This window comes from Balaenoptera musculus, chromosome 3, assembly GCF_009873245.2.
Source record: "Balaenoptera musculus isolate JJ_BM4_2016_0621 chromosome 3, mBalMus1.pri.v3, whole genome shotgun sequence".
Lineage (NCBI taxonomy): Eukaryota > Metazoa > Chordata > Mammalia > Artiodactyla > Balaenopteridae > Balaenoptera > Balaenoptera musculus.
In genome coordinates, this window is record NC_045787.1 from 160,680,529 (window position 1) to 160,701,884 (window position 21,356).

General features: G+C 44.0%; 1 protein-coding gene across 1 annotated transcript; it reads left to right on the forward strand.

Annotated features, from left to right (window-relative positions):
* The first annotated feature begins 72 nt into the window (after positions 1–72).
* Positions 73–19,544, forward strand: LOC118892617 (mucin-16-like). Its single transcript, XM_036847358.1, has 6 exons — positions 73–1,555; positions 3,206–3,310; positions 11,083–14,577; positions 15,684–15,808; positions 15,902–15,969; positions 19,127–19,544. Exons 1-6 carry the CDS (start codon positions 73–75, stop codon positions 19,338–19,340), a joined length of 5,490 nt encoding a protein of 1,829 aa, XP_036703253.1. The 3' UTR covers positions 19,341–19,544.
* Positions 19,545–21,356: the final 1,812 nt, after the last annotated feature.

A 21,356-nucleotide genomic window follows, 5' to 3' on the forward strand; every position in this document is an offset into this window, starting at 1 on the left:
ACTACTGACTTCTCTACGACAGAACCCATCTCCTCTAGCCACACGTCCATCCCTGGCCCTGTTCAGTCCACGATGTCGCCAGACATCCCTACAGGCATCGTCACCAGGCCCTCTGCCTCTCCTGGGACAACAGAATCTGCAGAAGTGACCATGACCACCCAAAGAGGTCCCACTGAGGATACATCCCAGAACCCACTTTCCATGGGCACTACAACCAACACCTCAGGGGCAGAGATTCACTCGACTGTGACTCAGAGCTTTACGCACTCAGAGATGACCACTCGCAGGAGCAGAGGTCTCGAGGATGTGTCATGGACAAGGCCTGCCTCTGTGAAAGAAACTGGCTCTCCATCTTCCCCAGTGATTGTATCTACCATGACAACACCCTCCCCTGAGCCATCCACATTACCAGCGAAGAGCCCCTCCTCTCCTACCTCTGTGACCTCACTTCTCACCCGTAGTCTGGGGAAGACCAAAGACGCATTGGGTACAACCTTGGGATCAGTGACCACGTTACCTTCAAGTTTGAGTAGTCCCACAGTTCAGACAATTTTCACCTCTGAATTCTCCATAGATACAGCGAAAATTCTTCCTTCCATATACACAGTCATGAGTACTGTGGGTTCCAGCAGTTCTGGATATGAACAAAGTTCCTCTGTCCCAATTTTCCCTGAATCCTCCAGCACCATATATCCTATGGGTACTGCTTCCTCCATGGATGAGACCACTCTTTCCACATCAATGCCTTCCTCCTTTGAGACTAAGACACTTTCCCATCTGACTCCTGGACTGAAGGAGACAAGAATAGCCTTGGATTCCAGCTCAAGCACACTCACAAACACACCTTCATCGCCTCTGTCCACTCATGGTTTGAAGGGTCCCAACACTGATATTACGTCCTCTGTGAAAGTATCATCCCCAGATCAGCCTCTGTCTACACAGTATACTGACATTCCAGTGGAAACAGTCACACGCTTTTACACTTCTCCCTCCATTACAGGATCTGCTGGCATAACTGTCCCAGGATCCAATCTTTCTGTGCCTGTATCAGAAAATACACGTCACCTAAGCACAGATATGCTGTCTTCAGCTGAGACCATTTTTGCTAATAACACAGTAACGCCTTCTTTGTCAGAGGCCATGGCTTCCTTTGCTACATCTGGAGTTCCAGGTGCCATCTCAGTCAGTCCATTTTCTAGGACAGAATCAGGCCCTGGGGATGCTACTATGCCCACCACTGCAGAGAGTCTACCTTCTTCATCTTCAATACCATTCCCCTCTTTGACCTTCCGTACCACTGATTCTTCAAACAGCCCACTCCCCCATTGGATTACTTCCTCACTAGCTACCCCAAGAACAGTAGACACCAACCTTGAGGCAGAGAGCCGAAGCACTGCTGCATTACCCTTGGTTACAGCCAGTACTTTGCAGACTTGGACACAGCCAGTCAGGACATCTTTACCACCCATTATGGATACCAGAATGACAGAGAGTGTTGGTTTGGGAACAGTGACAAGTTCTTCTCAAGTTCTTCCACACTCAACCCAGTTGACAAGTAAGGACCCACTGCTCCTACACTCTCATTATTTGGGGCTCATAGAAAATGGCTTCTTTCCCAACAGGTAAAAAGGAGTTACTTAGGAGTTTATTACTGCACCAGAAATTCCTTTAGAAAACATATATGTTGATCTATTTTCATGTCCAGGCATTGAAATAAGCACTGGGGAAACAAAGCTAAATAAGCAAGTAGTTGAATAATTATAGTACCATGATGGATGTTGTAACATTACGGCTAATGTTGATGATGACAATAATGATAACAACAAATGTTTATAGAACACTTATTCCGTGTCAAATGCTGTTCTATTAAGTTCCTCATTGGAACACAGTTTGAGAAGGGACTATTATAAGCCCATTATACAAATGACTCAACTGATACAGAGAGAGGTTGAGTAATTTGTTCAAGATCATTAAAGCTGGGAAGTGATAAGAACTCAGACTATATGGCACTAGGAACCCATGTTCTTAGCCATTAGGCTAGGCAGGAGTGGTCCGAGAGATAGGAGAAAAAGCAAGAGATTCTGGCCTCACAGAAGCCAGAGGAAGAGAGAGTTTTAGGAAGGAGGGATGGTCAGTTCTGTCAAATGCTACAGAATAGCCAAATTGAAATGAGGTGAGAAGTTCTCTGACAACATGTGGGTCCTCAGGGATTCTAATGAAGAGAGCATCAGTGAGTTTTAGAGGACTGAAACAACAGATAAAATAATACATGGATAAAAGGAGAGATTCCTCCTTTAAACTGAGCATGTTTCTATACTGAGAAGAGAGTCAGCAAGGGAAAAGGGAAAGAAAAATGTGAGTGAATGAAAATCGAGGGAACAAAGTACCTATGGATGTGGGAGGTACTTAGGACCTAGAAGGAGAAACACCACCTCCAAAAGAACAGTAGATGAGGTAGGGAACTTCTTGGGAGGATTCCATTCCTTGGATAAGTTGAATTTGACGCCAGATTTTGTTCTGGACACAAATCCAACAAGGCCCTCCAACTACTCCAGCACCTGTTCACTAGACAATATGTACAGAAGGGTGATTTGATTATTTCCCAAACTAGTTTTAACAATTCACAATCAGGTTAGACACATTGATGGCTATTGACCCATGTCTTAAAATGTGGCTCGATAGTTGAGTGAAGGGTGTTCAGTAAGCAAGTGATGAGTGGAATGGAAAGAAGGTAGGACTGTGGTTGGATGGGAGGAGGGAAGAAAGGAAGAATGGAGTGATTGATAGATAAATGAAAGAAGAAAAGATGGATGTATAGAAGGAAGGATGAATGTATAGAGGGAAGGATGAAAATAAGGAAGATGGATGGAAGAAAGGATTGAAGGAAATAAAGATTGAAGGAAATACTGTAGGGATGAAAAGTTGCAAAGAAAGGAGAGAGGAAATATGAAAGGAAAGATGCATGGTAGGAAGAAAGGATAAAAGGAAGGATGGATGGAAGAATAAATGGGTAGATATAGGGATAGATGGACAGAAAGATGGATGAATCTCTGGGTGAATGGATGGACACAGTCCTGGTTCCAATCCATACAGATGGTTGAGAAGAAATGCGTTGTATAGTCAAATTAAGTGGATCTATTTAGACCATGTTCTGCTTCTGGATGAGATGAGTTACTCTAGGTCTCTTCCCTACCCTCTCCTGCAGGGACTGATGGCATCGTGGAGCGTATCACAAAGATACCCAATGAAGCAGCACATGGAGACACCACCATCCATGTCCCCCTGGCATCCACGTCTGCTAGTCTTAGAGGTAGGTTCAACTTTGCTTACTTCCCAGTAATCCGACTTATGCCTTTATTTCCTGTTCCAGAGGGATGAAATGTTTGTTTCTTTAGAGAAAGAACTATGTGGAGTTGCCATGGGCTTCCCTGTCTCAACTGGATCTTTGTCAAGTGGTTACCAGGTAGATGTTACTTTTCATTCCCTCATAACATGCTGAGTGAGTTTAGTTCAAGGTTAAACTGGGTCGGATATGTCAACTTCACAAATCCGACCCAGTTTAACTTAATTCTGAAAGTGCTTATTAATAATTTACTGTCTGTTAGAAACTATGATATAAACTAAGGATGCACAGATGAAAATAGATCAGCATTGCATCCATGGAGCTCTCAGTCCAGTAGAGGAGACAGCAAAGGAACAAAATAATTGTGATGCAAGTTTTAAAAAAACTTTTATTGGAGTATAGTTGATTTACAATGTTGTGTTAGTTTCAGGTGTACAGAAAAGTGAATCAGTTACACATATACATATATCCACTCTTTTTTAGATTCTTTTCCCATATAGGCCATTACAGAGTATTGAGTAGAGTTCCCTGTGCTATACAGTAGGTCCTTATTAGTTATATGATGCAACTTTAAAGTATCTGAATGGTAGAAGGAAGGCTTCATGGAGGAGGTAACATTTGAGCTGGGTTTGAAAGGATGAAGAAGAATTTAGCAGGAAGACAAGGAGAATTGATGAAGACATTCTGGACAGAAGGGAGAGCTGCATGCAAAGGCACAGGGAAGGGTAAAACCTGGACATATTTGGGAGGTACAAATAATTCACCTTTGCTAAACTATGAAATATACAGATGAGATGGTGGGAGATGAGACTGTAGACGGGCAGAAAACAACATTCAGGAAACCTTTTAAGCTCTTGTAATGCTTGGATGCCCTTTAACAAAAGGACAAAAAGTTTGTGGCCAAACAGTCTGACAAACATGTTGCTCCTGGAAATTCCCTGGCGGTCCAATGGTTAGGACTCTGTGCTTCCATTGCAGGGGGCAGGGGTTCAATCCCTGGTCAGGGAACTAAGATTCCACAAGCTGCGTGGTGTGGCAAAAAAAAAAATTTTTGCTCCTTCCTAGAGGGTAATAACATGCATAAGCATATTAAAGGCTCTGAGATATCCTGCTGTAAAGAAACTTGTTTAGCCTTATTCAACACAGGGTTTTACATAATTATTTGGCTGTATAATTTTTTCCGCTGAAAGGCGCCTACTAACATGTTACAGTATTATTGGTCTGCATGAGTGCTTAAGAGGTGCACGTGTATATAGCAAGGGGTTCTCCTCACCACATGGCTAAAAGGTAAAGTTCCCCATACCCATTAAGTTTCTTCCAACATTTTTAAAAATTTTATTTATTTATTTATCTGTTTGTTTATTTATTTATTTATTTTTGGCTGCATTGGGTCTTCCTTGCTGCGCGTGGGCTTTTTCTAGTTGCATCCAGCAGGGGCTACTCTTCATTGCGGTGCGTGGGCTTCTCATTGCAGTGACTTCTCCTGTTGCAGAGCATGGGCTCTAGGCATGCACGTTTCAGTAGTTGTGGTACGTGGGCTCAGTAGTTGTGGCTCGGGGGCTCTAGAGTGCAGGCTCAGTAGTTGTGGTACACAGGCTTATTTGCTCTGCGGCATGTGGGATCTTCACGGACCAGGGATCGAACCCGTGTCTCCTGCATTGGCAGGCGGATTCTTAACCACTGCGCCACCAGGGATGTCCCATTTTCCAACATTTTTGGAGACCAGACTATTTTACCAGTACATTTTGGAAGCTTTTTGCCAGATCCAGGCTTTGGACAGAGTCACCACCAGTCAGGTTATTAGTCTTATCCTGTGACCCAGGTATCTTTGGTTGGCTCCCCCCAGAAGCAGATATGAGTTAAGGACGTGGGCAAGTAGTTTATTTTAGGTTGGGGGTGGTCCCAGGAAGCGCTGGAGAAGAGAAGGAAAGGAAGTCAATGCAAGGTGCTTTCCTGAGCAGGTCACAGCTGTGGGCAAAAGAATGTCAGTTCCACTAGGGACCTCTAGGAGACAGCATAGAACACCTCACCTAGCCAAGTGGCTGGAGTGTTTATCATCCAACTTCCTTCCATTGTTGACCATGGGCTGCTTGGTCCTGGAGGTAACCCTCAGCACTTCCAGCCTGCCGGACACACAGGCTAAGTGAAAGCCCTTAGGTGCAGAGCTACAGGGGCTGCATTAGGATCCCATCGTGGTTACGTACTGCAGCAGTGAGTGCTTACGGGATATGAGTGAGGCATTGCCAGTTGGCTACATCAGATCACTTGGAAATGGATCACTGAGCTTCAGGTGATAACCAATATTTAGATAGCAAAGTTTATGAGGGATAGCTAACCATATTCATTGGCTTCTTTCAATATAGAGTGGGATTTCTCAACCTCAGTACTATCGATATTTTGGGCAGATAACTACTTGTTGTAGGGGGCTGTAGGGTGTTCAACAGCATCCCTGGCCTCTGCTCACGGGATGCCAGTAGCACCCTCCATATACACACAGCTGTGACAACCAAAACTGTCTCCTGACATTGCCAAGTGTCTCCTGGGAGCAAAACTGTCCCAGGCTGAGACCACTAAATTAGAGAATCCTTGAGGACCCCACCCCCATGGTCATTTTCTCCTTACATCCTTCCTTTCCATCCTGGCCCCCACAAGATCCTGAAACTCAGTTAGGGAATTAATAACCTGCAGTGGTTGAGAGCATAGGTCTAGGATTCAGAGAGAACTATGTTGAAATTTCCACACTATCAGTCAGTAGCTGTGTGATCTTGGCAAATGATGATCTCTGAGTTTCTGTCTTTTCCCTGGTCTGTAAAATGACAAGAATAATAGGATATACACTCAGTGGTCTTGTGAGGCTCAAAAATACAAGGCATGTTAGGTAATTTGCTCATCATCATCAACATCATCATCTTCATCATCAAATACATATTAAACACATTAGGACGTCTACTCTTGGAGATATGTTTTTTAGGGTATACCCAGCAACACAAGGACATTGTTCCACCATCAGAGTCCAAATCCTCCTCATTTTGTCCCTCTCCCTGCAGCAACTTCCAGTAGGCTTTGTGGTCTTTATAGAGAAGCCTCCCTGTAGTTATTCCTCCTTCCTGGGGACCCTTTTCTGAAGGCCTGGTCAGTAGCTGCTGTCTCAGCTAATGTCACTCTACTCTTCCTCAGAGACTGAATTCCAGTCACCTTGGCCAGCTAGCGTGGTTCCTGGCAAATTCAATTCGGTAAACATTTATTGTATATTAGAAGTCCAAAGAGTAGGAGTAGTAATAATGTGTGGTTGTAGCTACTAACAGTAGCAATAACTCTAGCAATAGTAGATAATAGCAGGCAGCAGCAGCAGTAGTAGCAATAACAGTAGTGATAGGTGGTAATAGTAGTAGTAACAGCAGTAATGGTTGGTAGCAGCAGTGGTAGCATTAACAGTATTAATAACAGCAGAAATGGTAGGTAGAGGCAGTGATAGTAGTAAGAGTAGTAATAACTCTAGCAATAGTAGATAATAGTAGGCAGTAGTAGTAGTAGTAATAGTAGCAATAACAGTGGTAATAGTAGTAGTAACAGCAGTAATGGAAGGTAGCAGCAGTGGTAGTAGTAACAGTAGTAATAACTCTAGCAATGGTAGGTAATAGTAGATAGTAGTAGTAGCAGTGGTAGTAGTAACAGTAGCAATAACAGTAGTAACAGGTGGTAATAGTAGTAGTAACAGCAGTAATGTTAGGTAGCAGCAGTGGTAGTAGTAACAGTAGTAATAACAGCAGAAATGGTAGGTAGAGGCAGTGACAGTAGTAAGAGTAGTAGTAGTAGGTAGTAGCAAGAGCAGTAATAACAGTGGTAATAGTAGATAAATAGTAGTGGTAGTAGTGGTAACATCTCATTACAAACCAGGAGGCATTGTGCTTGGTGCATTTTTATCAAGACTCTGAGATAACCACTGTACTTATTCCTACTTTATAGATAACAAAATGGAGGTCTAGCAAGATCTGACAACTTAAAGAGCCACACATCTGTTTAGTGGAGGAGCCAGAACACTAATGTGGCTTAAGAGCCCAAGCTCTTAAGCACAAAGATACATGATCTCTCTCAAGTCAGAGGAGACCTGCCAATGTACATATTCATCCATGTATTTGTTCATTCATTCATTCAACAAATATTTGTTGAGCACCTACAATATGCCAAGCAGTCAGACATTAGTAGATATTACCAGGCAGACTGGGAGGGGTGGTACAGTGCAGGTTCAGACAGTATGATGAGGAAATATTGAGAAGGGAGAGATGGATTCCAACATGGATTTGTAAAGGTAGATTTGAGCTAGGGTTTGAAGAAGGGCAGAACATAAGAAAACCGATGAGAGATAGGCATGTCAGGTAGAGAAAACAGCTTGAACAAAGGCTCAGAGGGAGAGTACAGAGAACATCTGGGAACAGGGGGTGGTCAAGAATTCATGGAGGAGTTCCCACATCTATTTCTCTGACTGATATTCATTGAGGAGATAACAAATATATCAGAGAAATTTATAGAAAGTGACTAGGGCTTTGAGGACTTTTTTTTATAAATACAAAAAAAAAAACACCTGAAATCCATTTTTAAAAATCCATTTGTATGGGACTTCCCTGGTGGCACAGTGGTTAAGAATCCGCCTGCTAATGCAGGGGACACGGGTTCAAGCCCTGGTTCAGGAAGATCCCACATGCCGTGGGGCAACTAAGCTCGCGCACCACAACTACTGAGCCCACATGCCGCAACTACTGAAGGCTGCGCACCCTAGGGCCCATGCTCTGCAACGAGATGCCACCGCAATGAGAAGCCCACACACCGCAATGAAGAATAGCCCCCGCTCGCCGCAACTAGAGAAAGCCCGAGCGCAGCAACAAAGACCCAACACAGCCAAAAAAATTTTTTTTAATCCATTTGTAACCTCATTCCTTAGTGAATGGCAACGTTAACCACAGTCTTGTGGGTTATCCGTGCTTGGCCAAACTTCCCAGGATCTCCTTCTCACTTCCTGAATAGTTTATCGAAAAAGGTAAAGTTCTTAGACTTACATGAACTACAGTTTAAATCCTGGTCTTGACACTCTAGATGTAATTAAATATCAAAAATCTCTGTGTACTGGTTCCAGTAGCTACTTACTCGATGATCTTAGATATATTGCTTAACCTCTTATCTGTAAGGTGTGGGGAGAAATATCTACATCAAAACAGGTATTGGGTGCATTAAATAAAGTCAAGTCTTTGGAGGTACTATCTAAATATTTTAACCTCCCTGAGCATCAGCTCTTTCATCAATAAAATAAAAGTGATTACTATGTAATCATAATTTTAAAGGTTTAAAATGATAATTAATATAGGATAGTTAACAAATGAGAGGTCTCCAGTTATGATATTATTATTTGTAACCGAAAGTGGGGCCCAGCTGCTTACCGCTCAAAAGCCAATAAAGAGGCAAGGTTGATGGAAAGGAAAGTTTGCTTTATTTTGGATGTCAGCCACTGCGGGGAGGGGAGAGGGCGGACTCCTGTCCAAAGGCCAACTCCCACCCCCACAACCAGTGGGCAAGAGCTTTTATAGATGGAGCAGGGGGCTACATGCAGAAACAGCACAGTCAGCTCTCACAGTCATCTCGAAATTGGTCATCGGTGGTCTGACCAGCGTCATCTTCATTGTTTTAAATACAGTTAATCTTCAGTTCTAGGGTCGGTTTGTTTCCATTTCTTTGAGGCAAATTCTTGGAATTGTGGCAGCTTATGTCATGGCTACGGTCTGGTCATCATGTAGTTAACTTCTTCCACCTGGTAGGGGTTTCAGTCTCTACAAGACAGCTCACAGGATACGGCTCAGAATATTATCTATAGCCCTTGAGAAGGATCTAAAGGTCCTTGACTTTGCTTAATGACTAAACTATCATTTAGTCTTGTTTGACTGCTTTTCTTTGCTTCTGCATTTTCTCACTTCTCTGATTAAACTTATTCTTTGGCTAAAGTGTTTCCACAGACAAAAGGCAGGCTGAGGACATGGGGGGCATAGACAATAGGGTCCTGCTCCATTTCAGTATCATATTCTCAACTGTAAGTTCCCAACCAGGGATGCGTATGAAGAAATTGCCTGTGGTGACAGAACACTTGCCCAGATGATAGTCTGATTGACAGACTCAGGATCTCTGTGAGGGTGTGTTCAGAATAGATAGATTTTTTTTTTAAAGCTAAACAAATAATTATCATCACAGCTCTGGTTAATAAATGAGCAGTGGTCTAATTTTCTGGATCATACTTTTTCCCTCTTCCTTCTCCAACTTTCACTCATTTTAGATTAGAGATTATTCCAATATGGTCCTGAGGTATTTATACTCTTTTGAACTTGGGCAATAAAGCTGCCACCTATGTCTATAGTTAATAAAAAGAGCAATTAGATTTATTCGGATTTCAGAGAGCTCTTTCATTTTATGTGCATGGATTTTATTTTTTTTTAAGATTTATTTATTTATTTTATTTATTTTTGCCTGCGTTGGGTCTTAGTTGTGGCATGCAGGATCTTCCCTGAGGCATGCAGGGTCTTTCTTTGCAGCACATGGGCTTCTCTCCAGTTGTGGCAGCAGATTTTCTCTCTAGTTGTGGTGCGCAGGCTCCAGGGAGTGTGGGCTCTGTAGTTGTGGTGCGTGGGGTCCAGAGCACATGGGCTCTGTAGTTTGGGGCACGCAGGCTCTCTTGTTGAGGCCCGTGAGCTCAGTAGTTGAAGCACGCGGGCTTAGTTGCCCCACGGCATGTGGGATCTTAGTTCCCTGACCAGGGATCGAACCTACATCCCCTGCATTGGAAGGTGGATTCTTTATCACTGGAGCACCAGGGTAGTCCCATGCATGGATCTTTTTAAGGAAAGTTTTACTCCATTATGTTTTTAAGTTTTGTTTCTGTTGTTATTATTCTGATTTCTACCTGAGAAAAAAATGATAAACCTTATGTCGGTTTCCATTTTCAGTTTTTTCACTGTTCTTTTTATTTTCATGCTCTTAATATTTATAATAAACTCATAAACTGATTTTTTAATATATTTTCTTGGCCGCCGCATGGCATGTGGGATCTTAGCTCCCCAACCAGGGATCGAACCGGTGCCCCTTGCATTGCAAGTGTGGAGTCTTAACCACAGGACCACCAAGGAAGTCCTATAAACTGATGTTTTAAAATTCTGTTCCTGGGCTTCCCTGGTGGCGCAGTGGTTGAGAATCTGCCTGCCAGTGCAGGGGACACGGGTTTGAACCCTGGTCGGGGAAGATCCCACATGCCACGGAGCGGCTGGGCCCGTGAGCCACAACTGCTGAGCCTGCGCGTCTGGAGCCTGTGCTCCGCAACAAGGGAGGCCGCGATGGTGAGAGGCCCGCGCACCGCGATGAGGAGTGGCTCCCACTTGCCACAACTAGAGAAAGCCCTCGCACAGAAACGAAGACCCAACACAGCCAAAAATAAATAAATAAATAATTCTTTAAAAAAAAAATTCTGTTCCTGTTCTAAATAAATACTTTTAAACAAACAGACACAAAAAGAATTCATGGAGGAGTTGCAGCCCAAGATGAGTCAGGTAAGGTGAGGGAATGCCAATCACAATTCCTTTTCCCATTCCAGAAGCATCACTGGCACACCCCAGGCAGACATTTCTCTCCCTTTCCTGATGTGGAGAAAAAATAAGCAATTGCCAACCCAGTAAGTAGTAATCATGTGTCCCTCCTACAATTCACAGGACTATCAACAGGAGGGACAGAGAGGGCAGAGACCACTGCCATGGTTCTGAAGACCACTTCCACAGTGACTTTGACTACCAGAGTCTCTACTCCCACTTCAGGTATGCTGTCTCTCCTTAGGACATCAGATAAAACAGCCAGCATAAGCACAACAGGAATGATAATCACAACCCCAGATATTCCAAAGATGACAGCCTCATTTGTCATCAGACCTGGAGACAAGACCAGCACAGTAGTTCCCATGACAACCCCATCTATTTTCAATAGAGGACCAGAGACTACACCCTCACTGGTCCCTAGTTCTGGGGCAGAGACCAGTGCAGCTGTTCCAACTCTGACTGTTTCCTTTGGTGAGCCAGAGACCACAACCTCATGGGTCACCCATCCTGCAGAGACTGGCCCAACTGTTTCCAGGGCAATCCTGAATGTTTCTCATAGTGAATCAGACAGCACACCCCCAACAGCTACAAGTTCTGGGGAAGAAGTCAGTTCAGCTGTTCCAACTCTGACTGTTTCCCCTGATGTACTGGGGATGGTGACCTCACTGGTTACTAGTTCTGGGACAGAGACCAGCTCAGTTGATCAAACTCTGACTGTTTCCCCTGGTCAGCCAGATGCAACAGCCTCATGGCTCCATTCCACAGAGACCAGCACACCTGTTTCCAAAACAACTCTGAATTTTTCCCCTAGTGAATTAGACACCACATCTTCAGCAGCCACCATTCCTGGGGCAGAAGCCATTTCAGCCACTCCTATGATGACTGTCTCACCTAGCATACCAGTGATGGTGACCTCACTGGTCATTAGTTCTGGGACAGACACCAATACAATCTTTTCAACTCTGACTGAGTCCCTGCATGAATCAGAGTCAACAGTCTCCTTGGTCACCCAACCTGCAGAATCCAGCCCAAGTCTTCCCAGAACAACCCCCGATGTTTCCCATAGTACACCCTCAATGGCCACCAGCCTTGGGACAGAAGCCAGTTCAGCTGTTCCAACTACACCTATCTTCTCTGGTGTACCAGATATGGTGACCTCACAGGCCACTAGTTTTGAGATAGATGCTAGTATGGCTATTCCAAGTCTGAAACTTCCTCCTGTTGAGCCAGTGACCACAGCCTCACTGGTCACTCAACCTGGGGTGCAGACCAGTCCAGCTGCTCCAACTCCAACTGTCTCCTCTACTGTGCCAGGGCTGGTAACCTCACTGGTCACAAGTTCTGGGGCAGAGACCAGTACAACTTTTCCAATTCCAACTGATTCCCCACATAAACCAGAGACAACAGCCTCTCACGTCACCCACTCTGGAACAGAAACAAGTTCAGCTATTCAAACTATGGCTGTTTCCCATGGGAAGCCAGATACAACAGTCTCACTGGTCACCCATCCTGAAGAGACTAGCCAAACTATTCCCAGGACAACCCCCAATGTTTCCCATCGTGAATCAGACACCACATTCTCAATGGCCACAAGTCCTGGGGCAAAAGCCAGTTCAGCTGTCCCAGCTACAACTGTCTCACCTGGTATGCCAGGGATGGTGACCTCACTGGTTACCAGTTCTGGGGCAGAGACCAGTACAACTTTTCCAACTCTGACTGATTCCATGCACAAACCAGAGACAACAGCCTCATGGGTCACCCATACAGAAACAATTTCAGCTATTCCAACTATGACTGCTTACCCTGGGAAGCCAAATACAACAGTTTCACTGGTCACCCATCCTGTAGAGACCAGCCCGACTGTTCCCAGGACAACCCCCAATGTTTTCCATAGTGAATCAGACACCACATTCTCAGTGGCCACCAGTCTTGGGGCAGAAGTCAGTTCAACTGATCCAACTCCAACTCTCTCCACTGTTGTACAAGATATAGTGATCTCACAGGTCACTAGCTCTGAGACAGATGCTAGTATGGCAGTTCCAACTCTGACAGTTTCTCCTGTTGAGCCAGTGACCAAAGCCTCATTGGTCACTCATCCTGGGGTGCAGACCAGTTCAGCAATTCCAACTCCAACTCTCTCCTCTACTGCATCACAGCTGGTGACCTCACTGGTCACAAATTTTGGGGCAGAGACCAGTACAACTTTTCCAATTCCAACTGATTCCCCACACAAACCAAAGACAACAGCCTCATGGGTCACCCATTCCATGGAGACCAGTACACCTGTTTCTAGAACAACTCCAAATTTTTCTCAGAGTAAATCAGATGTCACACCCTCAATGGCTACCACCCCTCGGGCAGAAGCCAGTTCAGCCATTCCAACTACAACTATCTCCCCTGGTGTACCAGATATGATGAACTCACTGGTCACTAGTTCTGAAGCAGAAATCAGTACAACTTTTCTGACTCTGACTGATTCCGTGAACAAACCAGAGCCAACAGCCTCAGGGGTCACCCACTCTGGGACAGAAACAAGTTCAGCTATTCCAGCTAAGACTGTTTCCCCTGGGAAGCCAGATACAACAGTCTCACTGGTCACCCATCCTGAAGAGACCAGCCTGACTATTCCCAGGACAACCCCCAATGTTTCCCATAGTGAATCAGACACCACATTCTCAGTGGTCACCAGTCTTGGGGCAGAAGTCAGTTCAGTTGTTCCAACTCCTACTGTCTCAGCTGGTGTGCCAGATATCATGACTTCACAGGTCACTAGCTCTGAGACAGACAACACTATGGCTATTGTACCTCTGACTCTTTCTCCTGGTGAACCAGCAACCACAGTCTTATTGGTCACCCATTCCAGTGCAGAGACAAGCACAAGTTTTCCTGCTTCAACTATTTTCCCTCATTTACCAGAGATCACAGCCGCACCATCCACCCCACCTGGGTTGGAGACTAGTACAGCTCTTCCAAATCAGACTGTTTCTCTCAGTCCACCAGAAACATCCTCTCTCTTCACCACAACTGTGACCAAGACAGCCAGAGTTAATCTAACTCCAACGGCTTCATTTGGTGTTCCTGCAGAAACAGCCTCACTCTCCACCCACCCTGGGACAGACGTCAGCGCAACTATCTCAACTTCAGCTCTTTCCCATGGTTTACCAGAGACCACAGGCTTATTGGCCACCAGGCCTGCAACAGAGGCCAGTACAAGTACCCCAGCTCTGACTGTTTCCCCTGGCGTTCTTGGTCCTTCCAGGACCTCTGCAACAACTGTTGGGCTTTATACTGTACCTTCCTGGAGCACAGAAACCTCACCACCCACAACCTCAATTGGACACCCAGAATTTCCCAAGACTGTGACAGGGGACACCGTGACCTTGATAGCATCAGAGACCCCAACACCATCTAAAACCAGTCATGGGGAAGGATTAAGTACAACCGCTATCCTGAAAACCACCACTGTTGAGACCACTCATTTAGCTGCCACAGGTTCAGGTCCCACTGTGGCTGAGACCACAATCACCTTCAATACACTGTCTGGAAGTCCTTTTGCCCCTGTGACCACACCTGGAACCTCTACCTTGGCCTCTGTGAGTGTGACTTCAGGAACAAGTAAGAATAACTTCCTTATTGTGGTCAAATATAATTTATTTATATATATATATGAAATAATATTTGCCATTGTAACCATTTAAAATGTACAATTCAGCAGCATTAATTACACTGACACTATTGTGCAACTATCTCTACTGTTTTCAATCACCCTGAACAGGGTCTGTGAACCCATTAAGCAAGAATTCCCCCTTCCCCACTCCCTCTAGCCCCTGGTGACCTCTAATCTACTTACTGTCTCTATGAATTTGACTATTATAGATACTTCATATAAGTAGAATCATCCAAAGTATTTTTCCTTTTGTGTCTGGGTTATTTTGCTTAGCATAATGTCTTCAAGTTTCATCCATGTTGTAGTGAATATCAGAACTTCACTCCTGTTTAGGAGGAATAGTATTCCATTGTATGGATGTAGCTCATTTTATCTGTCCATTCATCTCTTGATGGACACTCAGGCTGTCTCCACCTTTTGGCTATGGTGAATAATGCTGCTATGAACATGGGTGTACACTTGTCTGAGTCCCTGTTTCCATTCCTTTTGGGTATACACCTAGAATAGAAATTGTTAGGTCATTTGGTGTATTAGTTTGTTAGGGCTGCCTTAACAAAGTACAACATACTGGGTGGCTTAAACAACAGAAATCTATCATCTCACAGTTCTGGAGGCTGGAGAGGGACCCTGAGAGAATGCACAGAACATGCACTTTGGAGTTATCCCATCTTGGTGGTGAGGGAGCTGGGGTATTTATCCACCAACTCCCATCAGTCATTGCTAGACGGATGCTCCCTGGGCCTAAGTCCCCTAAGACAAAGAGATGCAAGTGCTGGTGTGTGGTGAAATGGTAAGAGCCAAGGGGAAGTGGGAATAGGGTGACCAACTCTGCATCCCAGGAATCCACATAGTCCCAGCAAACTGGGATGGTTGGTCACCTTATGTGAGAGGGCCCTGGACAGGGATTGCTACATGAGGTGTCTCAGGTAGGATAGCCTAGGCCAGACCCACAACTGGGCAATGGAGTTAAGGTATGTCCTCAGAGCCTTACCTTCTGCCCCCAGCCCAGGCTTGACTCAGGACTGGCCTCATTTTACTCTCCCCACCACTGCAGCTGCAATTCCTTTATTGATGCCTTTTACTGTCAACTTCACCATCACCACCCTGCACTACACGGAGGACATGGGAAACTCGGACTCTGAGTTATTCAGTGCCACTGAGAGAGACCTGCAGCACCTGGTAAGAGACCCCCACCAATGCCCACCTTGCCCCAACCCTACCACACCCTGCTATCTTGGTCCCTGCTGCTAATCCCCCTCTCATTCTTTCCAGCTCAGTCCTCTGTTCAAAAAGAGCAGCGTTGGTTCCCTGTATACCAGCTGTAGACTGACCTTGCTCAGGTGAGACTTCCTCCAGATCACCTCCAGAAACGCCAATTCTCTCCTTTCTTGGTCCCCCACACCCTGGTCAACCACAGCTACTTGTGTATCATAGAGGATCAAAAGTGCCTGGGTTTAAAGCCCTCCTCTCCCACCTGCTAGCTGTGCGATCTTGGGCAAGTCACAAAACCTCTCTGTTCTTCAATCACATTATCTATAAAATGGTGATAATAACAGTACCTTACTCTTGGGGTTGTTAATTGTTCAATACAATGCCTGACCCATTGTGAGCATTCTATTAATGGGATCTCGTAGTGCCAGCTGGTGCAACATCTTTGCCAACTGTGTTGCCAGAATCCCTGACACTCTCCCTGCCCCCAGCTCATCTCTATCCTGCTGGGGGATAAACTCTAGACACTACAGCTCTGCAGTTTATTCCCTGAAAAGAGGTACTGAACCAAAGGGGGACACAAAACAAATATAGATTACCAGTAGGATATATTGCAATTTTAAAACTCTCAAATGGACCTGAACTCTGCAGAAATGGCCTCTCTTCTCCTCTCTGTCCTCTGAGGTCAGTGTGCTCAGTACCCATTTCTTACACTTCATGATGCTATGGCCTTTCCATGAGGTCCTTCATGCAGCCAGTTCAAGTCATCCTGCTGAAGAGGTGGGTTCTCTGCCCCTATCTCTCCATAAGATGAGAGAATTAATAATAATAATAATAATAATAATAATAATAATGTTGCCCATACTACATACCACACAATAATCCAAGTGGTTTGCATGTTTTCATTCATTTCATCCTCACAAGAACATGATTATTATCCTACCTTGCAGACGGAACACTAAGGCTCAGAGTAGTCAAGTCACTTGCTTGAGAGGAGTCAGGGTTTGAGCCCAGGTGTTCTGGTTCTTGAGTCGCTCCTTTTAACCACAATACCAGCAGTGCTCAAGCTTGCTGGGCTCAATAGCATTTTACATTCTTAAAAAGTACCCAGGGACTTCCCCGGTGGCACAGTGGTTAAGAATCCGCCTGCCAATGCAGGGGACACAGGTTCGAGTCCTGGTCCAGGAAGATCCCACATGCCACGGAACAACTAAGCCCGTGCGCCACAACTACTGAGCCTGCGCTCTAGAGCCAGCAGGCCACAACTACTGAGCCCACGTGCCACAACTACTGAAGCCCGCACGTCTAGAGCCCGTGCTCTGCAACAAGAGAAGCCACTGCAATGAGAAGCCTGCACATCGCAACGAAGAGTAGCCCCTGCTCACTGCAAGTAGAGAAAGCCCGCGCACAGCAACAAAGACCCAACGCAGCCAAAAAAAAAAAAAAAAGTACCCTGAACTCCAAAGAGCCTTTGGACTTAAGGGTTATATTGTCCATATTTACTGTATTAGAAATTAAAATGGAGAAATTTTCATTTACTTCAACCAAAAGAGAGAGAGAGAGAAAACCCAGTAAGTTGTAAGCAAAGATTTTGTCTTTTCTGAAAATTGTATATATACTTATTTGATACTATGCCAAACTGCATCAAATTCAGTAAATGGTAATTATTAAAAGTTGGTTACAATCTAGAATCTAAAACCATATTAAAGAACTTTATGTGCTTACAAAAAAATGGATAAATTTTATAAAGATTTATTCATTAATTCACTAAAAATGATAATACCATTACAGGTTAGCATAAATAACATATTTTTATGAATAATAGCCATATTTCTCCTACCACCCCCTCCAAAAGTGTAATGAGAAGAGGGTTATTGTTTATATTTTTCCAAATTTTTTAAATGTCTGGCTTAGTAGAAGACACAGAAGGATATCTGCTTCTGCATTCCATATTTTACAATATTTCACCTGTGGCCTCCGGAAAAAATCTCACTGTATACTCCTGAAAGAGCGAGAGTGAAAATAATGTCTTAGTATTACTAAGAAATATTTTTCACTTGGTGGATGCCCTGTGAGTTTTGGGAACTCCAGGGGTCTTTGGGCCACACTTTGAGAACCACTGCACTATGCTGTATAGACATATCATGGGAATGCTTTGAATAGCATGGATAATAGCAAGTAGAATTCCCAGACAGGGGAGGGATGGGATCTTTCTTCCTACCTGCAAAGCTGGGTGAATCACTGTAGGGTCAGCTTAAATTCAGGACAAAGATATTTTTGAACCATCTTTCCCTTTATTACTTCTTAACTCATTTTCTCTCTTTCTCTCCAAACTTGGTTGCCTACCCAACATGTGTTCCCAAAGAGTTGACCTCAGCCTTTGGACTTTCCAACTTGAAATAAAGTCCCCCCTTTCAGGCTCCACAATAGTTGTCACACAACGTCACAGCCAGCCATGTGGGTGATTCACTCACATTCTCCAAGGTCTCTGATCCTCTTGCTTTTCCCTTCCACGTGCTACCTGGCCCCAGGATTCTCAGGAGTTTCCTCCCTGGGAGCTTTACATCCCCAACCCCAGGGCCCAAGCAGGACTCAACTGTTGCTGGAGTGGACACTATCTGTATTTACCTTCATGAGTGGACAGGGAAGGTACTAGGGGCTGGTAGTGAAACAATGAGCTTGAAGCAATTAGTAAAAAGAACAGGGAGAAAAAGAAGAAACTGAGCTAAGGAGTAGCCCTAGAGAGTACTGCACTTAAGGAGGTGGGGGGATCTGGATCCCCACATGAGACAGAAAAAGACGTGTTCAAGAAAGCAGATAAAACCTAGGGAAGAGTACCAATCTAAAAAAAAAAGGTTCAAATGAACTTATCTACAAAACAGAAATAGAGTTACAAATGTAGAAAACAAACACCTCTCAAACCAGGGGGTAAGAGAGGGGGAGAGATAAATTGGGAGATTAGGACTGGCATATACACACTATTATGTATAAAATAGACAACTAATAGGGACCTACTGTATAGCACAGGGAACTCTGCTCAATACTCCATAATGGCCTACATGGGAAAAGAATCTAAAAAAGAGTGGATACATGCATACGTATAACTGATTCATTTTGCTGTACACCTGAAACTAACACAACATTGTAAATCAACTATACTCCAATAAAAAATTTTTTTCAATTTTAAAAAATAAAAACCAAGAAGTGCAATTGAAGGAAGGTGTTGTCAAGAGTATCTAACCCTCAGGTGTCTTTTATGTTCCTACTCCCATGTCCCTCCTTCCCCAGGGCTGACAAGGATGGAACAAGCACCAGAATGGATGCGGTCTGCACCTACCGCCCAGATCCCACAGGCTTCAGGCTGGACAGAGAACGGCTGTATTGGGAACTAAGCCAACAGACCCATGGTATCACTCGGTTGGGCCCCTACACCCTGGACAGGAACAGTCTCTACGTGAATGGTGAGCAGTTCTGCTGTAGCTGGGGTCTCCTTGCAGTGTAATTTCTCTGTACCCACCTTCATAGTTCTGGACCCACCTAGAATTTCCATGGAGGCTCAGTTCTCTCCCCTCAGAACACCTAAAAAGGAACTTTCCAGGTCTGGAAATAAAGGTTTCCTCCTAAGTTTACTTCATTTCAATGACCTTTCACAGAAGCCCAAATGGAATGTGCAGACATCAAAGAAGAAAAAGGGTAAAGCAAGCCCATGGTGGCCATTGGGGTTAACTCTTCCCCAAGAGGCAATGGGTTCCCAATGCAGTGACTGCACTTCTTTCTCTTCCTTATGGCAGCTGTGGCCCCTTTACTCACTCTCCAAGGGCCAGCTGGAACTACACCCCACCTAAGAAACACACAACAAAGCTGTTAGTAATGCTTTTGGCAACAAACTCCTTTGCCACAATGCTCTTAGCAACAGCACCCGCAATACCACCTGTACTAAAGGCTAATATTTATTGAGGGATTCCTATGTTCTAAAGCATTATATGTATTATGTCTTAGTAATCCTGCCCAGCACTCTATGGGGTATTATGTATATTTTACAGAGGATCAAACAAAGTTCAGGGACAGAAATCCATTTTCCCAAGATCAGACAGCTAATACATGTGGTAGAATCGAGACTCAAACCTAAATTGACTCGAAAATCTAAGCCCACCTAATTACGAGGCTACAGCTCAGACTAACCTGGCTATAACAAGCCTCAAATCTCAGGATGGAAAAGAATATTAAGGGGCCCCTAATACAACAATTTAAACTAAGTAATTATGTCACTATATCACCTTGGACAATTTCTTTCTACCTGGATTAAAATCTATTTTGTATTTCAGCAGTCCTTGGGAATTACCTGAAAGCAGTAGTTAACCACTATGGGTTTTGGTGAACTATAGGTCTTGCTTTAATTAAGCCCTGGTCCTGCCTTTTGCTTACTATGTGGCCCTGGGCAAGTCATGACCTCTCCAGACTTTTGTCCATTTTTAGAATGGAATTTTTTTTTTTAAGTATTTTTTATTTATTTATTTATTTATTTTTTTATTTTTGGCTGTGTTGGGTCTTCGTTTCTGTGCGAGGGCTTTCTCTAGTTGCGGCGAGCAGGGGCCACTCTTCATCGCGGTGCGCGGGCCTCTCACTATCGCGGCCTCTCTTGTTGCTAGAATGGAATTTTTTTAAAAGTCACCTATGAACTTGGACTGGAACTACACCATTGACTCTAATGGGTCGCCAGCTTACAGAGGGCAGATCTTGGGACTTTTCAGCCTCCATAATTACATAAGCCAATTCCTTATAAAAAAAAAAAAAAGTCACCTAAGTGTGAGTCAAATGAGATGAAACCTGAATAACCCAAGTAAACCACAGGCTCCACTTGGTCAAGTCTCAGAGAAGTTTCATTTCAATAAACCCAATGAGACTATTAAATATAAAATAAGTCTAAGTTTTACTTGCATTTCTTACAGAGCATCAAAGAGGATCCAATCCATTATCCAGAACCATACTTATTCAAATCCGCTTTCCTCCATTTTCTCTTATTCTCCAACTTTATACTCTCTGGCTGACCCCCAAGTCTCTCTCTCTCTCCATCTCCCTCACTATTCTCAGTCCAACATTACAGAAGTCCAAGAACTATGCTGTCAGAGGTCAAACTTTGTCTTTGGAGAGCTGGGTATTAGGAGAAACTCAACAAGCAAGGACAAAATTATATGTCATGGATGAAGAGAACACAAATAAGGCTGGAAACACACATAAAATTGCTGTCCTTATTATTCATTTGATGAGGTTGATATTATTCCAGGCACCTAGTAAATCTCCACAATATTGAGGGTGATTTGATCATTATTTTCTTTGAGGTTAATGGTTATGAGGATGAAATTATCAGGAGCATCAGAGTATGAGGCAGTTAACTCATAAAGAATAACCATCATTATTTATTGATGAATCTCAAAGAAAGCACTCAGGAAGGTCTGTGAGCTTGTGTTTCCAGTTCTACACTTCACTCCTTTCTTTCTTTTTTTTTTTTTTTTTAAGT

What these genes read in the sequence shown, in the direction of transcription:
- LOC118892617 (XM_036847358.1), top strand. Translation starts at nt 73, where the DNA reads ATGTCGCCAGACATCCCTACAGGCATCGTCACCAGGCCCTCTGCCTCT. An exon ending in GAGTGTGACTTCAGGAACAA is followed by an intron (nt 14,578 to 15,683) that starts GTAAGAATAACT and finishes CCACCACTGCAG; the next exon opens with CTGCAATTCCTTTATTGATG. An exon ending in AGAGAGACCTGCAGCACCTG is followed by an intron (nt 15,809 to 15,901) that starts GTAAGAGACCCC and finishes CATTCTTTCCAG; the next exon opens with CTCAGTCCTCTGTTCAAAAA.